General features: G+C 49.4%; 7 protein-coding genes across 7 annotated transcripts; 4 read left to right on the top strand and 3 right to left on the bottom strand.

Moving 5' to 3' along the window:
- Window positions 1-585: 585 nt before the first annotated feature.
- BDV37DRAFT_143874 (glycosyltransferase family 15 protein) lies at window positions 586-2468 on the top strand. Its single transcript, XM_032078860.1, has 4 exons — window positions 586-806; window positions 867-1670; window positions 1730-2018; window positions 2075-2468. Exons 1-4 carry the CDS (start codon window positions 756-758, stop codon window positions 2137-2139), a joined length of 1209 nt encoding a protein of 402 aa, XP_031940698.1. The 5' UTR covers window positions 586-755; the 3' UTR covers window positions 2140-2468.
- BDV37DRAFT_143885 (mitochondrial 37S ribosomal protein uS12m) lies at window positions 2199-3474 on the bottom strand. Its single transcript, XM_032078861.1, has 3 exons — window positions 2988-3474; window positions 2827-2927; window positions 2199-2765 (listed from the first exon to the last, which is right to left on the bottom strand). The coding sequence occupies exons 1-3, from the start codon at window positions 3397-3399 to the stop codon at window positions 2700-2702; spliced, it is 579 nt and encodes a 192-aa protein (XP_031940699.1). The 5' UTR covers window positions 3400-3474; the 3' UTR covers window positions 2199-2699.
- Window positions 3475-3500: 26 nt separating this feature from the next.
- BDV37DRAFT_143920 (proteasome maturation protein) lies at window positions 3501-4543 on the top strand. The gene is made up of 3 exons (XM_032078862.1): window positions 3501-3761; window positions 3855-4296; window positions 4392-4543. The coding sequence occupies exons 1-3, from the start codon at window positions 3759-3761 to the stop codon at window positions 4457-4459; spliced, it is 513 nt and encodes a 170-aa protein (XP_031940700.1). The 5' UTR covers window positions 3501-3758; the 3' UTR covers window positions 4460-4543.
- Window positions 4544-5502: 959 nt separating this feature from the next.
- On the bottom strand, window positions 5503-6427 carry BDV37DRAFT_283801 (uncharacterized protein; the record flags this gene model as incomplete). Its single annotated transcript, XM_032087367.1, has 3 exons — window positions 5503-5660; window positions 5720-5803; window positions 5878-6427. 3 exons carry the CDS (start codon window positions 6425-6427, stop codon window positions 5503-5505), a joined length of 792 nt encoding a protein of 263 aa, XP_031940701.1.
- A 4560-nt stretch (window positions 6428-10987) lies between these two features.
- BDV37DRAFT_272150 (uncharacterized protein) lies at window positions 10988-14886 on the top strand (the record flags this gene model as incomplete). The annotated part of the gene is made up of 6 exons (XM_032084824.1): window positions 10988-11210; window positions 11285-12192; window positions 12422-12509; window positions 13237-13371; window positions 13437-13977; window positions 14034-14886. 6 exons carry the CDS (start codon window positions 10988-10990, stop codon window positions 14884-14886), a joined length of 2748 nt encoding a protein of 915 aa, XP_031940702.1.
- A 1253-nt stretch (window positions 14887-16139) lies between these two features.
- On the bottom strand, window positions 16140-18307 carry erg8 (phosphomevalonate kinase). Its single transcript, XM_032078864.1, has 3 exons — window positions 18104-18307; window positions 17560-17991; window positions 16140-17510 (listed from the first exon to the last, which is right to left on the bottom strand). Exons 2-3 carry the CDS (start codon window positions 17910-17912, stop codon window positions 16412-16414), a joined length of 1452 nt encoding a protein of 483 aa, XP_031940703.1. The 5' UTR covers window positions 17913-17991; window positions 18104-18307; the 3' UTR covers window positions 16140-16411.
- Window positions 18308-20046: 1739 nt separating this feature from the next.
- On the top strand, window positions 20047-25727 carry BDV37DRAFT_272154 (uncharacterized protein; the record flags this gene model as incomplete). The annotated part of the gene is made up of 3 exons (XM_032084825.1): window positions 20047-21722; window positions 21756-23846; window positions 24644-25727. The coding sequence occupies 3 exons, from the start codon at window positions 20047-20049 to the stop codon at window positions 25725-25727; spliced, it is 4851 nt and encodes a 1616-aa protein (XP_031940704.1).
- Window positions 25728-26217: the final 490 nt, after the last annotated feature.

Raw genomic sequence — 26217 nt, forward strand, 5'->3', positions numbered from 1 at the left:
CCCCAAACCCCCGGCAGGAATAGATCGTCGCCTTAGAGTCGCCATGGCCCCATTCAAACATATCACACAGGGTGAGCAACCGATGTATATGTATTAACTACAAAATCTAAAAGAATAAATCCCTCTTTCTACTGCCTAGCACATTGAGGATCGTGTAACACATTCCTCCGCAATGACCAGAATGTCTATTCAACTGGACAATCACACTTCTTGGAGCTCCTAATAGGGGAGAGAGTCTTGGCCAATGATGGTAGAGTACATTACGTTGCCATTCCACTGCCAACTAAATCATGATCGCGAACAAAAGATCCTACTTCATGTAACCAATTTTCCCTCGTATCCTTGTGAAACTAACTCCTCGGCATATTGGCTCGCGACCCCGACGGTTTTCCTGCAAAGGGTGGGGATCGTGTAATTTCCTCTCTTACTAGAGAATAAATAATTTCTTCCAGAAAAGTGTCTCTCCCTTGTCTCATTGCTAGCCTTCAGCCGTTGCCTTCATCGCCACTCGGGCTGTCAACCTGTCGCCAGACGACTCACTTCTACAGCCCTGTCTCTAATTGACGGCACTTAATTTCTTGACCTTCTTAAAGGCTGCTTCCCTTCACCTGTTCTCATCATTCGTTTAATCCTGGTACATAACCCCTTGCTTTCCGACCTGCCCGTTCCTGTATACAAGGCTAGGCACCCATTTTCAAACCTCATCTGGTTGTTCGATAGTCCCGTGTCTGGCACGGTAGGGGCATCTTACAATCATGTCATCGGGACCGGTGAAATACGTGCGATATCTTCTTTTTGCCGCCGCGGTTAGTGGTTCCTTGCCCACGCTGTTTCATACTAGTATCTAACCTATGCTTTCAATATAGGGTTTGGCCGTTTTCTTTTTCCTCTCCAGAAGTGCAATTCCCATCCCCGAAAGCATCGGCTCGAAGTTGAACCCGGCCGGCTACAAAGATAGCTCCGCCTCTGCCCAGACCTCTCATGACAATGCTGCTACCCCGAAGGAACATGCCAACAGTGCCCCGGAGAGCGTGAGCACCCCTCAGGGTGCACGGGCTAATGCGACGTTTGTCACATTGGCGCGCAATTCGGATGTTTGGGATATTGCGAAGTCAATTCGGAGTGTTGAAGATCGCTTTAATCGCAACTACCATTATGATTGGGTGTTCCTGAATGACAAGGAATTCGATGACGAATTCAAAAAGATCACCACGGCCCTGGTTTCCGGTACCACCCACTACGGTGTCATTCCAAAGGAACATTGGTCATACCCTGAGTGGATCGATCAAGACAAGGCGAAAAAGGTGCGTGAGGACATGGGTCAAAGGAAAATTATCTACGGTGATTCCGAGAGTTACCGACACATGTGCCGTTACGAGTCTGGATTCTTCTTCCGGCACCCTTTGATGCTGAACTACGAGTACTACTGGCGTGTGGAGCCCAGCATTGAATTGTTCTGCGACATCAGCTTCGATCCTTTCCGATTTATGAAGGAAAACAACAAGAAGTACAGCTTTGTTCTTAGTCTATATGAATACTTCGATACTATTCCTACCCTCTGGGATAGCGTGAAAAAGTTCATGAACGATCACCCTGAACACATCGCGAAGGACAACTCAATGGGCTTCTTGAGCGATGACGGTGGTAAAACGTACAACAAGTGCCATTTCGTAAGTACCTCGTTTACTGAAACTTGAGTGGGCTTCACTAACCAGAATCTTGTGAGCAGTGGTCGAATTTCGAAATCGGACACTTGGAATGGCTCAGATCCAAGGAATATCTGGATTACTTCGAATCCCTTGACCGCGATGGCGGCTTTTTCTATGAAAGATGGGGTGATGCTCCAGTCCACTCTATTGCTGCTGGTTTGCTCTTGGAAAAACAACAGGTCCACTTCTTCAATGAAATCGCCTACTATCATGTCCCCTTCACCCATTGTCCGACGGGCGAGCAATTGAGGCTGGATCTCAAGTGCCACTGCAACCCCAGTGACAACTTCGACTGGAAGGGTTATTCCTGTGAGTCAACGCTTACTTGTATTGGGGAACGGCTACTAACACATCCTTCTACCCAGGCACTTCCCGCTTCTTCCAGGTTAATAACATGAAAAAGCCCGCGGGCTACGAGAATGAGAGTTGACTAACCGCTCTCGGAAAAGTCTTGCTCGCGATAGTCATTATTGGCGGTCTTGTCCTTGCAATCAGTAACAAGGTTCGAGCACGAGCGGTCCATGGCGGACTTACGCTACTTGAGCGAACCGCCGCCATACGGGAGACCTATCTTAAACGATAAGAAGATCCACCTGGCCATTTTGTTCCAACTGTAGATGCTGGGCATTGGCTATTTCGGCCCTCGTCTTCTTCCTCTTTTTCCTTTATGTTCGTATTTCCGCGGTGTCATGTGTCTTATTATAAGGATATTTCATCATCTTCTTTACTTGGTTTTAGGGAGTGATTGTGCATATTCATGAAGCGCTAAGGTTACAGCAGGGCAATTACCACACTATGTTTTGGCTTGAGGGAAAAGCGAAAATAACCCGTTCAATATAAAGTTCCATCATAAATGTACATAGCTATTTTATAACGATGACGACGATAAGAGTTCGTTTGACAAACCCAAGTAGATAGTAGAATACAAGCATCTGAACATCGGCTTCTCGCCCATCGGCCTAGTCAGGGTATCTCTCCAGCCTCGATCAATTAATCCCTCTTCGGCTTCTTAGTTCCATATTTCGATCTGCTGGTCAACCGATTGGCAACACCACCCTACAAGGAGTCAGCACCCACGTCACTCGATCTACCAATGGATAACCAAAAGACAACATACCAAATCCATCGCACCACGGACCAAATGATACTTCACACCAGGACAATCCTGAGCACGTCCACCACGAACAAGAACAACACTGTGCTGCTGCACGTTATGGCCTACAATCACCCTTGTTAGCATCGAAGCCCCTAAACCACCACCAATATAGGAAGACAAACCTTCACCAGGAATATAAGCCGTAACCACCTTGCCACTACTCAACCGTACTCTTGCCGTCTTCCTCTCACCAGAGTTGGGCTTCTTTGGCTTCGTAATACCCGTCTTCAAACACACACCCTTCATCTCAGGCCTGTCCTTCAGCGCCGGGGACCGGGCACGACGCGCCCGCTGAGCAACCCGGCATCCGCGACGAACTTGATTATAGGTAGCCTGGCGGAACGGGGAGGTCGAGAACTGGCGGATAGCAAGGCTGGGAGTGGTAGCGGCAGCGACGGCCGTGGGTGTGCGGAGGACGGGCTGGAACCGGGGGATGGAGTATGAGGGCTTGGGGGCGGCGATAGCAGTGAACGCAGGACGCTGGATGATGGTCCGCAGCGTGCGGAGGGTGAGGGAGGAGACGAACGGCGGCATTGTGTGTGAGAAGCGCGGTGATGTTGCTGCCTTTCCTTTTCTCTCGGAGGTTCTGGTATAATTGATCGGGGACAATTTGCGACATCTCTCACGTGACGGGCGTGCTTACTGAGGATCGGAATTGCGGAAGTGGTGGTTAGGGTGTACCGGAGAAGCTGTTGGACGCGCTATCCTACCGTTGCCTTGTCAGGTCTATCGTCAGAGCTTCGGTATCTGTCTAACCTCCACTGCGCTTTCAGTTCCGCTTCCATCTTGACCTTCCCCATCTTCCTCCACCATATACGATAGACACTGGTATCTCTCCCGCCTCGATATACCCAACCGATAGTTTATTAAATCTCACTCTCAAATCCACCACAATGGTATGTGCTCACCCCATCGACCACCACCCCAGAACTACATACAACACTTCATCCAAGCAAAGCAACCCACCCAGCTAACAAAAAGTGAAAAAGTCTCTCCGCATCGCCCCAGCCACAAACCACCGCAGCCAAACAACCAACACAACCACCCGTCAAAACATCCCCATCTCCCTCCCCCACCCCTCAAAAGGCGCCCCCTCAGCCCCCGGTCTTCCCGACACCCTCCGCGACAACATCACCCTCCCCGCCTCCCGGGGCCCTCCCTCCTCTCAATCCGAAATCCCCGCCTCCGCACACCCTCTCGAAGCCCGTCTGATTGCCTGGCGCCAAACGCAGGATGCAATGAAGATGGAGTCCCTGCGTCGAGCATACGGTATCGCGGAGCCCATCCGTCGCGGCATGGAACTGAAGCTCGTGCGGGATGGAACATTCCGGCCGGCTGTGCTGGGCGGTGCAAAGGCCGGCAATGTTCATGAGGATATTCTTGTGCTCGGTGGACGGGATACGGAAGTCGGGTGGGAGGATGTGTTTAAAGGTTCGTCATCATTCTCCTCCACCTATATATCTCTACTCCATAGTACCTGGAGCTTGTGCTCGAGGATTGGCCCTTCATATACTGACTCAGCACAGGAGACGAGTTCAGAGAACCACCCACTTTCCACGACGAGATGGAGAAGAGGCTGCGGATGGATTTCTAAGCTACGTTTCGATTGCCGGCTTCTGGTTTCCGTTTATGCTTCGTTGGTCTCGTTTATTTAATTCATCATATGGGTCGTTATGATTCTTTATTCTCGATACAGGCGGGATGTGAACAAGAGGATTTGATAGGTGGCCCACTCATGATTTGATGGTCAAATACTACTAGATGCAATTAGACATACGGGTTGCATGGATGAATAAGTTGGGCTACACGTATTGGTCGTGGATTGTATTAGGCCGAGGAAGCATATTTAAGGGGACCGCAGTGCTCCTTTGTGTAGCGGTGCTATTGTTCGTACGTCGCTTGTACGCCGTCAAGTCATGTTACACGGTTAGAAGCCACAGCCCTGCGCTACCTCATTTACATCTAACTATGGGGTGTGTTCATAATGTTTATCGAGTAGTGGAGATATCGGCGCGGAGCTAGGTACCATGATGACTTCGTCATGCGGAGATAGATGTGGCATTTACGGCAGGACTATGAGAGGATTGAAACAGCCAGTCTTGTGCTTGGCGATGAAAAAGAATATGAAGAATCTGCTAATATGTAGACACATGCTGACGGACAACAGCTTGGAGGATCAAAGAAAATAGGGTATATACGAACGGGGTGAAGGACAAGAGCAGCGTCGAGCAGCTCAAGTGATTATGCAAACAAATGGAAACCATCAAACCAGAAACACACTAAGAATACCACACATATGCCTCGGTGCTGGAAGAGCAAATACAAACATCCGGAACGCCGTCCCTGTTTACGGTCACAAGTGGCCAAGTAGATATCCCGCATCAAGGCCACAGAGCGATGGCCACGCCAAAGCGCTCACAAATAAGACGAGGTTAAACCCAAAACGAGATAGACGGACGGGGGTATGGGCCATGATGGGTCCATCGCGCCCAAGAGTAGACCAACTAGACGAAACCTCGTGCGATATTGAATAAACCACAGACGTGCATTGTCAGAGCCGGAAGGCCACGTAACGTCGAAGCTGAATAAGGATACAACCCCCATCATCGGTATGTGCAAATACAGGATCCAATAAGTTCATTGGATTATGCAGCGACAACCCGGGCTTCGTTCACTGGCTTCACGTTCCCGCGAGTACTGTGGCTTAGAGCCTTTGGCATCCTCCTCATCGACAAGTTCCTGAGGTTTGATTGTCATGTGCACCACATTGGGAGCATCATGGTTAAATTTGGAGTCTAATACTTGAATCAGCACCTCGCCAAGTGACACTTAGCTTGGTAAATGTATAACATACCTGACAGAGGCGCTTTATCATCGAGCAGTTTACCAAACGAGATCAGCCGAATGTAACTCGGCGATGATGGTCGCGGTTCCCAGTCTACAGATGCGCACATTAGTCTTACTCGATCTCACCCGGTCCGGTCTTTGATAGCTGTCTGCGCCAATACATACCTTGTCGCCATTCCCTCCAGATCAACTCCTTAAGCGTGTATACGCTCATAGCAAAAGGATCGTTGTTTTCCACATTCACCGATCGTTTTCGGAGATACTTCCCATCGATCTTGAACGGATGTCGCGAGCCTGATGTCAAAAGCAATGTGATCATCAATGACGGACCCTGGTCTTCCTCCTTCGCGTCAGATTCCTGCGATGCCTGCTCCGCAGGGGGCGCCTCAATAGTCGAGGCCCCGGACTCAACGGCGGGCGCATTGGAAGTCGGGAGAGTATTCGCATCACTTGGTTGTTGGGGTGGAGGAGCACTTTCGCCACCGGCGACAGGCTGTGTATTTGACGTTTCGGTCACTATATGTTGATGGGGGATACTTTCATGATGGCCAGACGTAAGAGGGTTCGCCGCCGGTTCTGGGGCTGAAGCAGGAGCGGAGGCTGATTGCCCATTGGATTCTGGGGAGTGCACAGCGGTGGTGGTAGGAGCCGAATGCTCATCATTATCTCCAAGTCGCAGACTGTCCGTCTTCAAATTATCGTCGTTGGAGGCCATGTTTGAACTTGATTTCCTCCGATGGCCGGTCACCCTTGGAAGAGGAAACAATGATAGAATATGGCAGCTTGATGGGGATGAGTGAGGATGGTCGGGGTGTTAAATGAGGGCAACAGTGATTGACTGATTATTCTACCCCAATAGGGACAAGGATGGCGGAACAGTTGCTTGTCAAGTGGGGGAAGGGGAAGAAGGAACGATAAACGAGAGGATAGAACGAAGACGAGCCAGCGATCCGCGGCTAAAAGAAAGGAGACGGGAGTGGGTTTGAATTGAAGGGTAAAAACGAGGCTCAGGCCAAACGGAGGAACCAAACGGAGTGGTTCTATTTCGGGAGAAGGATGAAGGGGGCCATGCGACCGACGAAACACAAGCGATAAAGGAGAGGAGTAGGGAGTGAGCGAAGTGTTGCGTCGTGTGTACTGTGTACCCGGTACGACACAGACGGTAGGTAATAATGGGAGGGGGTGGGGAGAGAAGTCTAGAAAGGAGGCGCGAGAGAGGGCCAGAAGAGGCGAGACGGTTGCGCGGAGAGGAGAAGCTTTGCTAACGGGCAAGATGTCTTTGAGCCCCGGCAAACTGCCAGTTAGAGAAGTTGAAGTTTGGTACTGGGGGCGGAGATGAAGGGGAGAAAAAGGGAAGGAAAGGCGGTGATCTGGTTGGTTTGCTAGTCTTGCCGTATGGAGTCGTTTACTAGTCCTTGGACTTGTATTTCGCACCTTGGTGGGTTTAGTCTATAAAGTATTTTAATGACAGTTTCCACTCAATCTAGGTAAACAATCAAATACCTTCCTTGGCTATTTTCCCTGTTCTCTTCGTTCGACTGGAGAGCATGGCATATAGGGCAATGATTAATTGCCGATCGGCTCGGCGCGTGCGGAGATCCTGCAGCATGAAATTGTACAGTACATAAAGGACATAGGTATGACGTGGTTTTGGCTGAACCGTTTCCTCGGATAAAAATAAGCTATCCGCGACCTACATATCTGCGCACGTCAGGCTAGGGAAATGTCGTTCAATAAAGATTAGTTACCGGTATCGGGTGGAAACAGCTTCAGGGACATCTATTGAGTTAGGGCTCTGTCACTTAAAAAACCCGCTCCTCATCAACTAGACTTTCCTGGTGGACGCTTGCCAGCTGTCTTTGTGATAATACAACCAAGGCTTAGAAATCGCAGATCAGACTCATTCCTTGTTCGTTAGAGATACTAGTTCGAGCAGGGCGCTCCAAGTTCAATTGCCCTGGCTTTGATCCTCTTAAAGGAGTATATCGTCGCACCAAACTAGGATACCACATGCACAGGAACGGTACACCCAAAGCAAGTCTCTAAATTAGAATTCGACGACTCCTTGAACCGATTAAATCTTCTATTTCCAGTTTTGTACGTAGACTGTGGATTAGCTAACTTGCAGTGTTCCTTGGGGAATTATGCCCATACACCCTTTTCAAGATCAATCTGAGCTTGAAACAAAGCGTGACTTAAGATTAAATTCTGCAGAGAGTTCCCAATTTAGGTTGGCAGATCTACCCTTCGTTCATGAATTTGTCAACTTCGGGATCAGAGACTTCTATTGCCGAGTCGTGTTACCCTAACGCCGTGCTACACTATGAGCTCTGAAGAAAGTCTCACAGATGATGTCACGCTCAGCTTCATCAGAGGCCTCTGTTATACGTGCTCTGAAATTTATGTTTATGTTTCATTTTCATGTCTTATCCACCACTGTTCCTATGTTATAGGGTAGTGATACGTTATACCTGTAATCCCGCTCGAGAAAAGGACTCATTTCTCGTTTCAGCTGAATTGTTCTGCATAGCTTTGCTCTATGACCTATAAGAATATCAGTCATTTCAACACGTTAAGTATTGAAACCTTACGTAGGGTTCTTTCTCAGCACCATGCGGCTTCCAAGACACTATTTAAACCATAAAAGCAAGGAGGGATCCCAAAAGCTTTGTACACCACAAGATCAAACGACCCGACATGGCTTAGTTATAGCTTCCGACATCCTGTCTCAAGTAACAGACAGTTCAGTTTGCTTCGTCGCCCGAATGGCTATCTACACCACCAAACCACTCTGAAGACATACGATGTGTCCATGTCAAGAATAGCCTTCCTGGCCAATAGCACGTAGGAATATGAAAGGCTGGATAATGGTCTGGGGGTAATCAACGAGCCTCTCTCTTTTGCGAATGGGTGAAAGCATCTGGGTCTCATAATCACGCCTCCTTTCATGTCACAGGGTTCATGAGTAATTGAGGGATATAGACATCCGCCAAGATATGAAGATCTCTCGCTGACCGATAATCCGATTTTTGTTTTTCTAAGTGGAGACCAAGCAAGGAGAAATGGAATGCTACCTATCCCGTACCGAGCTGAGGACCCATTGAGAAGTGTATTGTGTACATTCTTCCCCCACATCCCCTGAGGATACTGTAGTTGTTCGTGCCATTTTGACTGAACCAAGTGCTGATCGTCAACAGGAAAATCTTCTTAGTCGGAAAGGCTTTCTAGAAATGGCTGAGGTATTGTACTTCGGCTGCATCTGCTGGGGAGGTTCACTGATCAGTTATATATTCGGACTCTTGAGTCTTAGCTTGTAGGCCTAGCATGCCCCTTTCTTAACAATTCAGATGTAGCTTAGTTTTTTCTTTTTGTTCATTTCCTGAGTAATAGGGATCCTATTTAAAGACTAATTTCATATGAATCTGTCATAGTGACTTTCCGCTTATTGAAGAATCTCCCTGCATTACTTGGGATGTCAAATACCCTCCAAGTTTTATTGCTCATTGTCTGTCAATTGATAAAATCCGGACATAGGGCATCGCACAGCGCATATTGATGTAGGAACGGTTTTCATGACGGTTTTCGTGCTTGCATTTGCATATAATAAAGGATGTTCAAGCTTGACTTGAACTCCAAGTCCCAGAAGATATACTTATGTATCAACACCTGAAAGCGCGCGAATTCTCTTAACAGGGTGAGTTTATCTAATGAGCTTCCTTCACTGATTCAAGACAACATACTTAAGTGAAGCAAGGGAAAGCAGTTCACAATGTCAGGTGATGTTTGATCAACGCCCTATATACTCAAATCGAAATAAGCAACCGATGAGTGGGTCTTGTCCCCTAAAAGTGGCATGTAAGTTGGCCGATTGATAATAAATCCCCGTCTGAGGAGAAGAAAGTACTTTTCCAGCAAATTTAGAGGTCTGTACTAGTTATGATTCAACATCTACCTGGACCAGTGAGGCATTTTGATGCCGCGATAACCTAGAAAAATATCGTGACCAATTGGGATGATTTTGCCATCTTCTAGATCACTGGAAGAAAAAGTTTTCCTTACGATATTCCATTAAATTCTCTATTAATAGGTTCATAAGGACCGGATAAAACGGCTATTTTAATGGCGCGAGAACTTGCCGATAATCTTGTTCTGTATAGATCGCCTCATCAGTCATACAATTGAATAATTTGTTCCTCAGTAGGGCCAAGCTAGACCGTCTCCACTTAGTGTTGCGATTTTTTTTTTTAATACAGTGTCTCCCTGATCTACGAGGTACCCATACAAAGTATGCGCAACAAAAGTATAACAGTAATATTACTCCTCCATCATAGAAGAATAAGGGAAATAAAAGAAAGAACCAATTATAGAGCCCAAGGGATTCATTCTTCATTGATGCTTTCATATTTCGTAATGACAGAATGAATTGATGTCACACTCAGGGCCTAAATCCTAGACGGGAGATAGTAGCATGCCAATCCTATGACAGGGATCCTCTCACGCCACTCAACCGCTAACAATCAGACGTTCTTCCAGCACTGCACATTTCTTTTTCTGCCAGGTCACCTGCCAGGCAAATCTTCTGCTCGCACCTGACTAAAGCTCGAACGTGTTCACAGGGGATGAAGCAAAAGTTGAACGGAGTCCAGATAAGAGTCGGTGGGTCCCTTGCCTTCTGGAATGTCTGAACTATAGCGCATTTCACTACTTCCTTACCTTAGCTCTATCATCGTCCGATCGCCACAACAGGAATCCTGCGGTCTCATAACTGGAAAGTCGCATTGCACTCCCCTGACTATCATGACATCACCCCAACTGAGGGACGCGTTGACAATAGCAAAGTAGACAGTTTGTCCCAATGAAATGGACACAGAAATTATTAAGGTATCGAATCATTTGATTGCAATTGAGGTCAGTTGCCTATCATACCTTGGGTCGAAAGCGATGTGCCCGTTTAAGATCCCTTAGCCGTGGTACCCGAGCCGACTAAACGTCTACACTGCAATTGAAGTCAAGTGGGCCTTCCCATATGCTATCATGCGATTCTTGGCTCTGATATGCAGAGTCTCCGCGGCAGATATCTTTTGATGCAATCTAAAGTATCCTGGCCTGGGTCTAGATTTGGTTGGGTCATATGCCCAAGCTCCCAACATGGACCATTGTTTTTTTAAGCTGCAAGCTGGACTGCCACGCCTACAACTATTTACAGACGATGTCCGCCTAGATGATTTGATTTTCATTGATTCAAGAATTCTCACTTCACTCTCACCTCATAATAATGCTACAGCCGTCGCTACACGCCCCTGACTATATAACCCGGACTAAGTCCAGGGAGCCTGAGCTCACTATCAATCTCACTGAGCCCGCGGTGTTCATACCTACATACACACATAAATCCGCTGTCCTGAGGGGTTCTTGTGAATTGAAGATCAAGGAGACGTTAATGGTGAAGAAATTGACCGTCAATTTTAGCGGAGTTTCTCATGTACACTGGCCTCATGGTAAGGAATCCAAGATGCGGTTAAACAAACTGCTCTACGACAAATGTGCGAGAGAATTGTCTAACAGGATGTAGGTCTTTATGATTCGAAGACCATCGCAGATCGTACGCTGACGGTGTTCGGTCCGGATATCTCAGGGACTGCACCCCAATACCATGCCGATCAAGAAAATCTAGGAATGTTGGAAACGGGTATCACGGAATGCAATACATCGCGCCAAAAATGCGGATTGTGGGGCACCATCACGAACAAGTTATGTTCGAAATGCAAAAGTACAGCCGCGCCAGAGTATCAGCTATTGAATCCCGGTACCTATACTTACGACTTCGAAATGATATTGTCCCCTCAGCTGCCAGAGTCTGTTAATGTACGGCGGAGCCATGTTCAATACAATGTCCGAGCCTGTCTAGAACTCCCGGGGCATTTCAGGCATAGCATCATCCAGAACATGCCGATCGCTGCCATCCACTGTCCGGCAGAGGATTTCGTGGAGGATGCAGAGCCGGTTTACATTGCTCGGGCCTGGAAGCGCTTGCTCCGATGTGACATCCTGATGTCGAGAAGAGGCGCTCCTCTCTGTCATATATTACCTGTGACTGTGTCTTTTGCCGAGCTGGCCAACACGAGGTTCCATGGCTTACAAATCTATATTTCGGAGAACGTTCAGTACCTCCGAAAAGATGGTCTTGTTTCTTGCCTTGGACCTTTCAAGAGGAGACTCTTATATGAAGCGGCAGAAGACTTTGTGCCCACTTTGCCGCCCTATAGGTTGGGTGAAGATGATGATCACCTTTCAGAAAAAAGCGGCTGTGGTGGACAAGAGAGTGTGGTACTTACGGAGTGCGAGCACAAACCCGCGACCTCCGAGGGCATGACGCTGAATATCGACTTGACATTACCCACCTGCCAGGACCACTCTGAGGATAATTGGATGCACTTTAGCACTGAGTATAAGAGCGCAAGAGTGTACCATTGGCTTGATGTAAGTCCATCAGTGATTTAGTGCGAGAAAAACCTGTAGTAATGACGCATCCAGTTTGTGTTTTCCATGTCCAGACCTGGGGCGCCAGTCGTGCAGAGGATCGCCAGGGTTCCACTGTCGCTGCGATCCTGTTATGCACAACACGCCAACGCGTCCCTGCCGGCTTATTCACAAACATGTGAAATAAAGCCGTTTAACACAATTCACGCCGAGGGATCTTTTGACCAAGAATCTTTTGATCAAGACCAGCACTGGTGGTCGGAAAACGACCGTAGATATTCTGTTTCTTGATGATGGGTTTCGGGCTCCCGAAGATTGTGGGCATAAGCTTTCACTTGGCTTGCATTACGACCAATGATAGTGACTAGTTCTGGTTTGATAAACTTGACGTCGCCCAAGTACCCATGCAACGTTTGGACGACGAGCAAAAGAATTTTCACACATGTTGTCTCCATCAGTGGGGACGACTCGTGACTGTGTGGTGGAATTAAACAACGGGTATTACATCATTGCCCTTCCACCGCGCTGGGGACAGGTCCACCTCTACCTCTGATTCTACACTCTATGGTGTTTCCAAGTGGCCCTGCATTACTTCCTCCAGTCAGAGAATTCTGGAATGATGTCAAAGGACAGTACTGCCCACGGTCTCTATCACTGTGGAGGTGGAAACCATTCTCCCCATAGGGTCTTCCTCCCACATTGGGGTATGTGACGCCACAGGTTACCACACGCAGTATCTCCCGTCGACGATTGTCGTCGACCTGGAGCCGTTCCTTGCTTAAAAACCGTCTGATCCTATTGTCCTGTACATAAGTTTTCTTTCTCAGTCCAGTTTCTTTCTAATATTATATCAATTTAATTCCTGCTCTACCCCTGATATTGCGCATTGTGCTTTCAACGTAGTATAGTATTCTCACTATGGCGCCTCCCACCTATGCGGGGATGTCAGGGCGGAAACTGTCCCTGACAGTGTCTACCATTGCAACAATGGGGTTCTTGCTTTTCGGATATGATCGTGAGCCTCTACTCTTTGCATATATCTAGGGGAAGCTACGCTGACCACGGCTGTAGAGGGTGTGATGTCGGGCATCATCTCAGACCCGGCCTTCAACGACATGTTCACGGCAACCAAGGACGACAACACAATGCAGGCTACTGTAACTGCAGTCTATGAAGTCGGTAAGTGGCCAATGCGACCCTAACAATGCGCTTCTTCGTTCGAATAAGCTAATCCTCCAGTGTAGGTTGTCTCTTCGGTGCAATCCTCGCATTGCTATTTGGAGACCGGACGGGTCGCCGGTGGATGGTTATCTCTGGTGCCACTATTATGATTGTCGGTGTCGTTATTCAGGTGTCTGCTATGCCCGGCTCTCTTCCCCTTCTTCAATTCATCTTCGGTCGAGTCATTACTGGCATTGGGAATGGAATGAACACTTCAACAATCCCCACATATCAAGCTGAATGTTCCAAGACCAGCAACCGAGGACTTCTTATCTGCATCGAAGGTGGTATCATCGCAATAGGTACAGCTATTGCATACTGGATCGATTATGGTGCACACTACGGACCACAAGACCTGGTATGGAGATTTCCGATCGCGTTCCAGGTCGTCTTCGGAATCATTATTATTGTCGGCATGTTCTACCTACCCGAATCACCTCGCTATCTCATCGCCCACGACAAAGTCGCCGAAGGCGAGCGGGTGCTCGCCGCGCTAGCTGGCACTGAGATCGAAGATCGTCACACCCAAACAGAAAAGAATCTGATTCTCGATTCCGTCCGAGCGTAAGCCTTCCTCTTCTATGATTTGTTCCTGGCCCTTGAAGCTTACCATGAGACAGTTCGGGAGCCACGAAAGCCAAGTTCAGCGATCTGCTTACTGGTGGACCATCCCAGCATCTGCGCCGCATGCTCGTGGGTTCGTCGTCGCAGATGTTCCAGCAGATCTCTGGCTGCAACGCTGTCATCTATTATCTCCCAGTCTTGCTTGAGCAGTCTATTGGTCAGTCGCATAACTTTGCGCTCCTGATCGGCGGTATCAACATGATCTGCTACGCCATCTTCGCGACGTTCTCATGGTTCTTCATCGAAAAGATTGGCCGCCGTAAATTGTTCCTGGGAGGCAGTTACGGGCAGTGCGCAGCAATGATCATTGTATTCGCCTGTCTTATTCCTGGCGATAAACAAAGTGCAAAGGGAGCCGTCTTCGGCTTTTTCCTGTACATGTGTTTCTTCGGAGCCACTTGGCTGCCCTTACCATGGCTCTATCCTGCTGAACTCTCCCCTATCAAGACCCGAGCCAAGGCCAATGCCATTTCCACATGCAACAACTGGTTGTTTAACTTTACAGTGGTCATGATCACCCCTGTTATGGTGGAGCATATCGGCTGGGGCACATACCTGTTCTTCGCTGCATGGAACGCGGTCTTCATTCCCATCATCTGGCTGTTCTACCCAGAAACGGCAGGTCGTAGCCTGGAAGAGATCGACCTGATCTTCGCCAAGGGCTACGTGGAGAATATGAGCTATGTGCGCGCGGCGAAAGAACTCCCCAAGCTCTCCGACGATGAAATCGAGGCCAAGGCAGCCGAGTACGGCATCCTCGACAACAACGAGAAAGTCGAGGAGCGAATCGCCGAACATGCCCCGCAGGACTCGCAGGAATACTCGTCCTACCTGCCCAGTCAACTATAAGGGTATTATATGATGGTGTGAGATTCATCAACTCACTGTTCTATACTGAACAGAACCATAAACTTCAAAAAAAATATGTACTATGAAGGCGTTTCGGGACTCCCTATACTTGCTTTTGCCGGATACCCATGATATCAGGGGATGTTTTTATGCGATGGATATGTAGTATGTTTGCACATACATTTGGATTATTGTGTCAAATACAATGTTATGTTTTATGTAGTAGTTATGATGACCTTCGGGTCGGTTACGTGCCCAACGCCATCAACTGTTCTTATGATTATACAAGACATCTCTAGCTTTGGCAACTATGGCCTATTCTACATCGAGCCAGAAAGATAATAATAAAGATTGGCAAGGATATATACCAAATCCAAAGACACGATCAAAGTCACACCACCCTCCTTGAGAAATCAGATCTTAACTCCCCCCCCCCCCCCAAACCAGAACCCTAGTGAGATGTACTCTTAATACCCCCAGGACCAGAACTAGAAAACCAACCAGATCATCAGCACATCCCAAAAAAGCCACGCCAATAACACTCAGATTCCTTACCTCATAACCACCTTCTTCGAAACAACCCAAATACAAGTCCCGACAAGAGCAACCTTGATCAATCCCCCGATACCCCCGCGGCCGAATCGGGGCTGGAGACGACGGTTATAGTAGAAGTTCGGGTTGAAGGGAGCAGAACGCATATCGATGATTAGTAGTGGGTGTGAGGGCGCCTTTGTCCGAAGGTAAAGAGGATGGTTAAACGAGGTATATGATTTGGTAGGGTTGGGTTCATTGAGCACTACTTGGCTGTGTAGAATAGGTTTATTATATGCTGTTCTCGGGGTTTGGGTAATTGTCCGGGGGCGAGGTTTTAGCACCGAAGTTCGGGCTTAAGATATACGTAGGTGAGTCTGGGGAGTGGGATTCCGGGTTTGTGGAGCTATTAGTTTTTTTTTTTTTTGCTATAGCCTCTTCCTTATTCATATTCTTCTGTTTCTGTCCTTGTCTTTTAGAGGCGTTGGCAGATAGTCGTGGTTTTTGTGTCGGACTTGGGGTGTATAGTTCGTGTTTTGCTTGGTTTTGGCTTTGTACATACAGTTGCGATTATCTTAACATTGACTCTAGTTGAAAGTAGAATTGGTTGGGTTTCAAGTTCTCTGTGTTTTTTTTTTTTTTTTTTTCTAAAAAATTCATGAATTGAACGGGGGTTGGACAGCCTCGTTTCACAGGACGTCTACTAGCATTTTTTGCATTATCAATCTTGTATATGCTATCTTAGATGCAATGGTCATGATCGTGCTTAGATTAGAAATGCTTTTCATCACTGGCATCGCTCGTAACGGAATGCTTGGGCTAACAGAGGGGATAGAAGGGAAGAAAGCAGAGAATAGATACTAGCGCTGAGATCAGGTGTAATGTATGCTGGGTCAGATAACCATTTTTTGTCAACTTAGACGGTACCTCTCGAATGTCGTATCTACTTAGGTTAGTAGTTGTGCATGGCGAGCATGTGGATAGAGCTGTCGACTCAAAGCCAGCCGGCATACTGGTCGAGAAGCTCGTTTTTGACTCCATCTGAGCCGTGACGCACACCGAGGAGCCGGACAGTCCCGATCTTGCCACCGAAGTCGTCCTCCACCTTACTCTCCCAGTTCTCAAAGAGCTCATTTAACTTTCTAAGCACCTCCTGGTCATCGCGGATCAAGACAGCAATCGCATCATAACCTCCCGCGCCAGGAACCACACCTCCAATCACTCCGTCAATGGCTGACACTGCATCAAGCAGTTCCGTCTGTACACGCGGCTCAATGGGTACTCCCGCCTTGCGGGTCATGCTCCGAAGGTGATTGCGGGAGCGCTGGATGAGGTTGCGGACATCATTGAAGTCTTCGAGCGATTCTTGGTCAGGACTCTGAGCTAGCTGCTTGAGCTGAAGGCAGAGCCGTTCGTTGTTCGACTGGAGGGCAGCCCACAGAAGATCGGCTTCCTGCTGGTTTTGTTTTCGCCATTCGAGCACTTTCTTGACCATGGAAGGGGAATTCGAGCCGCACTCGACGTCGCACAGGACCATCTGCATACCTCGAGGAAGGCGCATCCCGAAATCCAGGCACTCTGTATCCCACGGGTGTTTAGGGTCGGCGTCCTCCACAACTGCGAACAGCCGCTCTTCAAATCCAGGTGAACCGGCGTCGCCGACGGATTCTAAAATGCTTGGGGAGAATCGACGATATAGGCAAGAGCCATAGATAGCAGCAGCCACATCAAATCCAGATCCCACTTTACCCTGAGCGGCACAGTGAGCAGCCTGTGCCAAGTTATGAAGCTTGTCACGAGCAGCTCCAAGGTCGTCCGGCTGTAGGGTGCGGTGAATGACCAGTGACGATACCAGGGCGGTTACTAGAGCTGCAGAGGAACCTAGTCCTGTCTTGTGAGCCTCATGGAGGGGAACACCGAAGTTTACGAATCTTCCAGGGGACTCGGAAGCCCTAGAAAAGGCGGTTTCGGAGTAGTAATCAGTGTCAGCCAGGATTGTCACGGAGAGGGATCCAAAGTCCTTCGAGTCGGCCACATAGCTGATATAGGTGAGAGCGTAGTTGAGAGAAGTCTCGACGAACGGATTGGTACGCCTGGAATCCTTTAGTTCTGGAGCAGTAGGGGTCGAGAACACACTCTTACCCCTCGTTCTTCTGGATCACTTTGATTCCGCCTCCATTCTCGCAACGCTGTATACCGTACTCCCACACAGCATTGACAAATTGCGGCGAACGTACAACCACTACGTCTTCTTTATCCTTGTCGTCCACAGCACTTCCATCCTCGACTGTCTCCGTATCGAAACCCCCTTTCACTGAGCTGAATGATGCACCACGTCGATGACCTCTTCTCAATTGCTGAACGATAACGTGGATCCTGGCATCAAGTGCGATTACCGTCCCCGTGTAATTGCGGTCTAAAACGAGGTAACCACCGGTAAGAAGGACCTTGCCCGGGGCGGACAAGGCGGTGCTCCCGGATGGCGGATAGGACATGAGGGCGGCCGGCGATTGTTCGACCAGGAGGATCTCTTTTGTTACGGAAAATCAAACGGACTGGTTAGTCGAACTGGATCTGGCGATTACTTCACTGAATCTCAATAGTCAGTTATTACTCCATATACGTCCCAGGAGAACCTGTTGTGCGATTTTGAATAGCGTATCGGTTGCGCTAGAATTGTACGCACCAATCCGGGAAAAATCAAACTGTAAAGGGCGAACGTAGGCGAGAGATCAGCGTTATCGACAACACAGTGAGGTACCCCGGTCCCATGTAGTAATCTAGTACCTATGTCGTTTGCTTCCCGAATCGGTCAAAAGTGCCCCGCCTCGAATCGTCACCGAAGATAGGATAGAGAAGTTTGACCCTCAGAAGATTCACCAGCGCACGAAGCAAACAATACGATTATATTATGATTATTTGTGTAGAGAGATTAGTTATTCGTTTGAGAAGGAAGCTTTCCAGAGCTCGTATTATCGCTCCGCCGATTGATTTCCATGTTGTGGCTGCAGCTGATATATATTGTGGCTGAGACAGGTGTTTGTGGCTTGAGCTTTGATGTGACGCCGCTGACTAAGAGAGTTTCCCTCTCAGTCACTAACAGCAACAAATCTTCAAGCGAAGTTACACCCCTCATCGATCGTTCCATCATCATGCTATTTAATACTAGGTTGTCAGATTCTGCCCGCTATTATTGGTGGCAGTGAGCCGCCGAGAGCAAGTGTTGAAGCCTCGTTTGTTACTCCGTAGGGTAACTGTTGATGCTCTGACCCATCGTATGACATATCGGCAATTTCCCGTCGGACAATTTGATCAGGTGTATGGATACTCTTTGGTACTGTTCTCCGTCCCCCGTTACCCCCGTACTTATATTCAACAAATATATTCGGAAAACAAGTCAAGAAGTACTGGCTAGGCAAGGATTCAAACAAAACCATTGGCGCTAAAGAAGGACAAGTGGCCTCTTCTGCATGGGAGTTTATCCCTTTCGTCGAATAGCATGACTGAGACTGCAATTACGTACCGCGATGGAGATGAAAGGAAAAGTTAATTCTACCGTTCTCCATCACTCCTAAGAGGGAAGAAAAAAAAACTCAATGTTGGCAGTTTACTAATACCTTTTGTTTGTTCTCGAACTAGTGCTTGTATAACCATGGGCAAAAACCCTAGCCATTCAAGCACAATAAAAAATATCGCCTCAGGCATCTCCGTCGGTCGCTCGGTCTTCGGATATCCGGAGCTTAGGATCCAGTCCCACTCGGGGCTTAAGACGCCAAACTCCGGAGGAGGGTCTAAAGAAAATGAGCCGGGACGCGGTGAGTCACGCTTGGCCAGACATCAGGAACTTAAGAATTCCCGCTCCTGAATCTTCCTATGGCCCCAGTGTGAACGGCCCGCCGATTGGGTCAAGTCCCCTGACGGCTTCTTATCCCGGGGTTCTAGGGCCACCTGACCTGTGGAAATAGCCTTAGGCAACGAGGGAATGACGGAGGTCGAGTTGTGGTATGGAGTACTTTTTTTGAATTTTTTTGAATTTTATTTTCTCGTGTTTTCTAGTTCGCATCGGACATGTTTAGAACAAGCATAGCCATATTCCTTTTACCCTCCCGCTGGTTCCTGTCTGGGTCTTTTAAATGTAGGATTGTCTGCCCCCTGCGTCGTGTAGATACATACCCGAGGGTTATTCCTTAGAATTCCATCTAAGACGATTCGTTCCCCAAAGGTACGATCAGCTCTAGCACTACACTAACCTATTGAATCCATCAGTATCCTCAAAGGGGTCAAGTAGCGGGATCGGCACTAATCTGCTTTAGGATTGGTCAACGATTATTCTCGCCTTCTCTCAAATATCCATCCATTCCCTCTTGTCCGATCTGTCATATTTTTCGACATCTTAACGAGAAGAATTTTTCCTTCCCTCGTATCAATTCCCTTGTATATACCAGCGCGTTCCTTTGACGGCCAGCTGTCGTCAAATGAACCTGCATCCTTACTATTATTTTGATTGCAAGGTATGAACCAGATAACACATCACCAGAAGCCGGCAAGGCGGAACTAAAAGAATGGTCGCGTGACTAACATTGGAACCAGCATTGCCTCTTCTCGCTGAAGAGGACTCCTGCCAGATAAATGGTCTTCAAACCGTTTAGCCATCTCGCACGTCAGAGTTTCACCAAAGCCTTCACTCATGGCTATGCTCAGTCGGTAGTTGCGGCGTCGCAGTCTTCCTACGCGTCCTCCGCCACATTCAATCAGCTCGCCAATCAACCGGCAAAGGTCTCACGGAGTGCCTTGCAAAATGTATTCCAACCAAGTTCTTCCGGTGCTGGCGCTAAAGCCAGCCAGGGCGGCTCGGGCTCGGGGGACTTAGGTCTCGCGGCGTATTATGCCGCGTGGCAACACGCTCAGCAGACTGGCGATGATAGTGATTGGAAACAGTTTCAGGTGAAGCGGAAATTGGGCTGGAAACCGTCGACGCCGGAAGAAGCAGCAAAGTCCAAGGAGGATGGCTCGAATTCCCATAACTTTGACTCGCCACATATCACTAAGGCCTCTGCCAATGCCGATGTCAGCGCTCAGGTGGAGGAGGCGGTAGCTCGAGAGATTCAGATACAAGAAGAGCAAGCCCAAGCTGAGGAGGCATCCGAAGCAAAGGATAACTCGGCCACGGAGGCATTTCCTGAACTACCAGCGGACGTGGCTGCCATCGAGGATGTCTCCACGGAACAAGCTCGTATCGCTTCCGATCAGATTATCCAGCTGGCTTTAACAAAGAAGTACACTGAGATCCCGAGTGCTTTCGAAGCACTGTTACGGGATGGCTTGACTCCCACGGTCGGTGCTTACAATGCCCTGCTGGAATCGGCTGTGCATCTTCATGGCGACACCGCTCAGGCGATCCCGAAGGCACTGGATGTTTATTCTGATATGCTCCGTCGTAGGGTAATTCCCGACGAGCAGACGTATCGGACCCTCGTCCAGCTATTTGTGGAGCGCGCACACGATGCCCTGAAGTCCAAGAAATCGCTCGAGCAGGACCGGATCCGTTACGGAGGAATGGAAGAGCCTGGCAAGTTCATGCTCCACTCGAGCGAGTTGGAGCGAGCCATTCTCGACGAAGATCATTCACTCGGTATCGCTATGAAACTATTTGACACTGCCACGACAAGACACACCGATGTCGTCTTCTCGTTAGACACGTACAGCCGCCTGATTATCGCATGTGCGACGGAGGGCCAAGTTGAGAATATGATCCGCATCTATGCCCACATGGAAACCCAGAAAGTTACACCGCATGCCTCTATTTTCCCGTCGATGATCGATGCTTTCGCCTCTACTGGAGATCTGCAGAGCGCTGTCGAGTGCTACAACGAGTATAAGGCTCTCGCAATTTCAGACGATAATGGTACGTTCAGCATCGTTCAGCGTCTGGATGGCCAGGTGTACGCTGCGTTGGTCAAAGCGTATCTATCGTGTGGTAAGGAGAAGGAGGCTTTGCGCTTTTTGGAGCGGATCCGGGCCTCTTTCGATGAGGTGACAGAAAATCGAGAAATTCGGAAAGATGCTGTTGAAACCGTGATCGTTCGAGATGGCCTTGTTTCGCACTCCTTAAAATCGGGTGAGCACGATAAGGCGTTGAGTCAAGCTAAGACCCGGTTGCGCGATGGGGCCCTGGATCATGCCATGGCCGAAATCTGCATCGCCGCGGCGGATGCCGGTAACCTCAAAACGGCTTCCGAAGCATACGATTGCCTGCCTACTGATACCGCAAAACGTCATGCTCCTGCTATCTCGATGCTGGCATTGTACGTGCGTCAAGGCAACGTGTCGGCGGCTAGGCCTCTGTGGGTGATGCTAAGCACTGTGGGTCAGACAACACCGGACATGGTTCAGCCGACGGCAATGTATTCGGTGGCCTTATTGAAGAGTGGTCAGATCGAAGAAGCCTTGATCGAGGCCCGTAATATGTTTGGACGGGTCCGCAACGCTTCGATCGAGAACCCTTATCTACTCAACTCTGTCCGGGAGCAGATCAATGAAAGTCTTCATCTCATCGGTCGCGTACTTATTCAGACTGCTGCCGTCCTCTCACCCAAAACTGTCATGACTCTCCTTTGGTCAATGGTCGAGAACGGCGGACTGGTCTCTCCGGTCGCTGACCACGCTGTCGCCAGCCTCGGTCCTATTGCCATCCAACAGCTCAACCCCCGCGACCTATCCCTTGCTCTCCAGGTCCAGGCCGGCATGCTCGTCAACAGCTCCGCGTCTTTGGATGTTGCCCACCCGATTCGCTTTTCTCACATGCTTGACATTGCCTTGGCTACCAGGCTTCAAATGGATCCGTACACCACTCGCGTCGTCGACCAGGCGGTCGGGAAGCTATTCAACAGCCGTCCTGACATGGTAAGGAGATGGCACGACCACCTTGGGCTCACTTCCAGCCCTTCTTCGTTCATGTCCGATCGCCACTCTCCGGTCTCTGAGATGTCGACGATGACCTCTGCGCCCAGCGAAGACTCATTCGATCCGTACGCCTATGCCACCGATTTCAAAGGGTCTGCGATGATTGCCGAACAGTTGGAAAGCACCAGCGGTCGCCCTGAGTCCCACCTCAACGATGCTTTGGCTCGGCTCCGGAACATGCGCCGCTCTGGCCGTCATCCTCGCTACATCACCTATGCCAAACTGATCACCGCTGCCGCCAAGTGTCATCGCAACGATCTGGTCCATGAAATCCTGAGCATGGCTCGCCGCGACGTCCCGCTCCTGCACCAGTATCACGCTGTCAAGTACGGTTGGGTGTCAATTCTTGACGCCATGGTAGCCTCCTGTCTTACCCTTAATGATCGCAGTCTCGCCTCCAAATATCACCAGGAACTTTCTGAACTCGGCTCCGCTCCGTCCGCCAACACCTTCGGTCTTTATATCACTACGCTCAAGGAATCGACTAAGACCTTCGACGAGGCCACCGAAGCTGTGAAGATCTTCCACCGTGCGGTCGCTGAAGGAGTTGAGCCTACCTCGTTCTTGTACAACGCCTTGATCGGAAAGCTTGGCAAAGCCCGTCGTATTGACGATTGTCTCTTGTACTTCGCCGAGATGCGTGCCCAGGGTGTGCGTCCCACCAGTGTTACCTACGGAACAATTGTGAATGCCCTTTGCCGAGTCAGCGATGAACGGTTCGCTGAGGAGATGTTTGAGGAGATGGAGTCGATGCCCAACTACAAGCCTCGCCCAGCTCCCTACAATTCCATGATTCAGTACTTCCTGAACACCAAGCGCGACCGCAGCAAGGTTCTGGCGTATTATGAGCGCATGCTCAGCCGTAATATCCAGCCCACCATGCACACTTACAAGCTGCTCATCGACGCACACGCCTCTCTAGAGCCGGTAGATATGAAGGCTGCGGAGAAAGTACTCGAGACCATCAAAGCCGCCGGACAGCAGCCCGAGGCCGTGCACTATGCATCCCTCATCCATGCCCATGGCTGTGTGATGCATGACATGAAGGCTGCTCAGGAGGTTTTCAACTCAGTCGTCTCAAACAGCAAAGTGCGGCTCCAACCATGCCTGTACCAGGCCCTCCTCGAGGCCATGGTGGCCAACCACCAGGTTGCACAAACTGAGGACATTGTGAAGGATATGGCCCAGCGTAGGGTTGATATGACTGCCTACATTGCCAACACTCTTATTCAAGGGTGGGCCACTGAGGGCAACGTGAGCAAAGCCAAGGCCATCTATGATACCATTGGTGTGGACAAGCGTGAGCCTAGCACTTACGAGGCCATGACTCGTGCCTTCCTCATGGCCAACGAGCGAGAGAACGCCTCTCGTATTGTGCAAGAGATGCTGTCTCGTGGATACCCGACCGCTGTCGCCAGCAAGATTGTGGATCTTGTCGGTGGCGGTGCCGCGGTCGCCGCTGCCCTGTAGGCGCTCGCGTCATCCACTGATGAACCGTTGCCTTCCACCTTCTCGATTCAAGCGGGACTAAATTTGCCGTTTTATATCGAAAAGGGATAAAAGAGTATTCGTTTTTAATATGTTCTCAGGGCTGGATCCCTGTCTTTGGCTGTTTCCAGCCCATTTGATCTCTGCATTGGCATTTGGGAGGCAATACCATGCCCATTTGGTGTACATTTTGCACTACATTCTGTTTATGGTTTGCATTCAGCGAGCGGATATGGCGTTCATGTAAAAAAGGGGTTATGTTTGGTTTCAGGGTTATTTACCATTTCTTATATGTTCCATAGACACTCCCAACTCTCCAGTCAGGGGAATCCTGGCTGCAATTCTTTTTGAATCTTAAGACTTCTGTGCTGTACACAGGACAGTTTTGGATAATCAATATTAGACCTATGAACCGAGTATTGTGTTTGCTTTCAACTTAAGTAGAAAACCTGTTCTGGGACGGCGACGGACTTGGTTATCGGCGTTTATCGGCCAACCCCGCGGAACAGATTAAGTCATTCAACCATGCAACGGTCACACTTCAACCCTCCTCCTTTTTGACTCCTCGTTCACTCAATTCCAATTACTTCTTCGCCGGTAGAGGACAGCCTATGCGTCCTCTTTGGCTGTCGTCTTCGACTAACTTCTCTCTCCGGCGCATACAGTTCGCTCAGTGCCACCACCCAACCCCGCGACACCTATCCGCCATGAATTCAGACCACCTCGCCAGCCCTGGAGATGACCATGGGAAACACCCCAGAAAGCTAATCTGTAGGTTCTACTCGTCCAAATTTGACCGGCGTAACCACAGTTCTACAAACATAGCTACTGACACATCCCCACATTTGCCAGTTGCACCGGGTGACATCCAAGTATCAACCCCTAATGACCAAGCAACGCCTCCCCACAAGCCGGAAACCGCTACACCTGCCAATGTCGCCCGACTTGTCGCGGAGGCCCTTCGATCGGAGACCTCCACGCCCAACTCCGTTACCGAGAAACAGATCGTCTCCCACCCCGCTCGCGCGCATCAGTTCGTGACCAACCCACCGCTCACTGTCTCCCAGATGCACCCCACCAATCCGCTCCATCAATTCAATACCTGGTTCCGCGACCCGCGATTGTCTGCATCGTCAGCCCCGGAGACATGTACGTTGGCTACGGCGTCTTTGCCCTCTGGCCGGGTGAGCGCGCGCGTTGTATATCTGAAGGAGCTGGACGAGCGAGGCTGGGTAGTCTACAGCAACTGGGGCAGTCGGCAAGGGAAGGGCGCACAGGTCTTTGGTACTCAAGCAGATGGAGACAGCGTTCTGGGTGCTATGCCCGAGCCCGGCGCAGAGGACGATGGAATGCCACAAGGCAACAAATGGGCAGCCCTCACATTCAGCTGGGGAACTGTTGAACGGCAGGTGCGTGTCGAAGGTCTCATTGAACCCCTTAGCCGCGAAGAGAGTGAACTGTACTGGCGGACCCGCGAACGGGGTAGCCAGATCGGCGGCTGGGCCAGCTGGCAGAGCAAGGTGCTCTGGTCCGCAGAGCCAGACAGTCTGATCGAGCGGCGGCGGAAGAGCCTCGCGCAGGATGTGTGTCCCCAGGCTATTCCGGGTGACGTGGATGAAACGGATATCGATGACGGCCGGGCGCTGCTAGAGAAGCGAGTACGGGAAATGGAGGAGAGGTTTGCCAATACGGAGGAGATCCCATTACCTCCGTTTTGGGGCGGCGTGCGTCTGGTACCGGAGTCGGTAGAGTTCTGGCAGGGACGGCGCAGTCGACTGCATGATCGCTTCCGGTATGTGAGGGTGCATGACTCGCAGAGTGACTCGTATAAATGGCGGGTTGAACGACTATCGCCTTAAAATATAGTATAGACTAGATGGGTTACTATACATAACTAGCGAATAGCGATTTTGGTATTCGGTCGACGAGACCTACTCTGTTTACTGTTTGTTGCTAACAATTGAAGTTCCTGCAGTATATTGGGCCGTCGAAATGACCAGGGACCATAGTCATCGACGGGGTCTAATAAAGAATGTTTTGAAAGTACCTAGGCTATGGCCACCTATTGTGGTTGACAGACCCCGAGACATTAAGAGTATAACGTGTCTATGCTGCGATTGCTTGTCATACTGTGTACGGAGTACGCAAGACCATTATTCGGATCTAAATGAGAGGCTTCATAGGGACCAAAGCCCCCTAAAGCCCATAATTTTCCAATGACTAATAGGAAGTGAAGCGCTATCAAATATCTATTCTAATACATCAGTAGCAATTCAAAAAAAGTAAACCCAAAACCGTATACACATACAAACCAACCCTATATCCCAAGTACCCCAAATACTTGGCGAA

The sequence above is a fragment of the Aspergillus pseudonomiae genome, assembly GCF_009193645.1.
Source record: "Aspergillus pseudonomiae strain CBS 119388 unplaced genomic scaffold BDV37scaffold_40, whole genome shotgun sequence".
In the NCBI taxonomy this organism is placed as follows: Eukaryota; Fungi; Ascomycota; class Eurotiomycetes; order Eurotiales; family Aspergillaceae; genus Aspergillus; species Aspergillus pseudonomiae.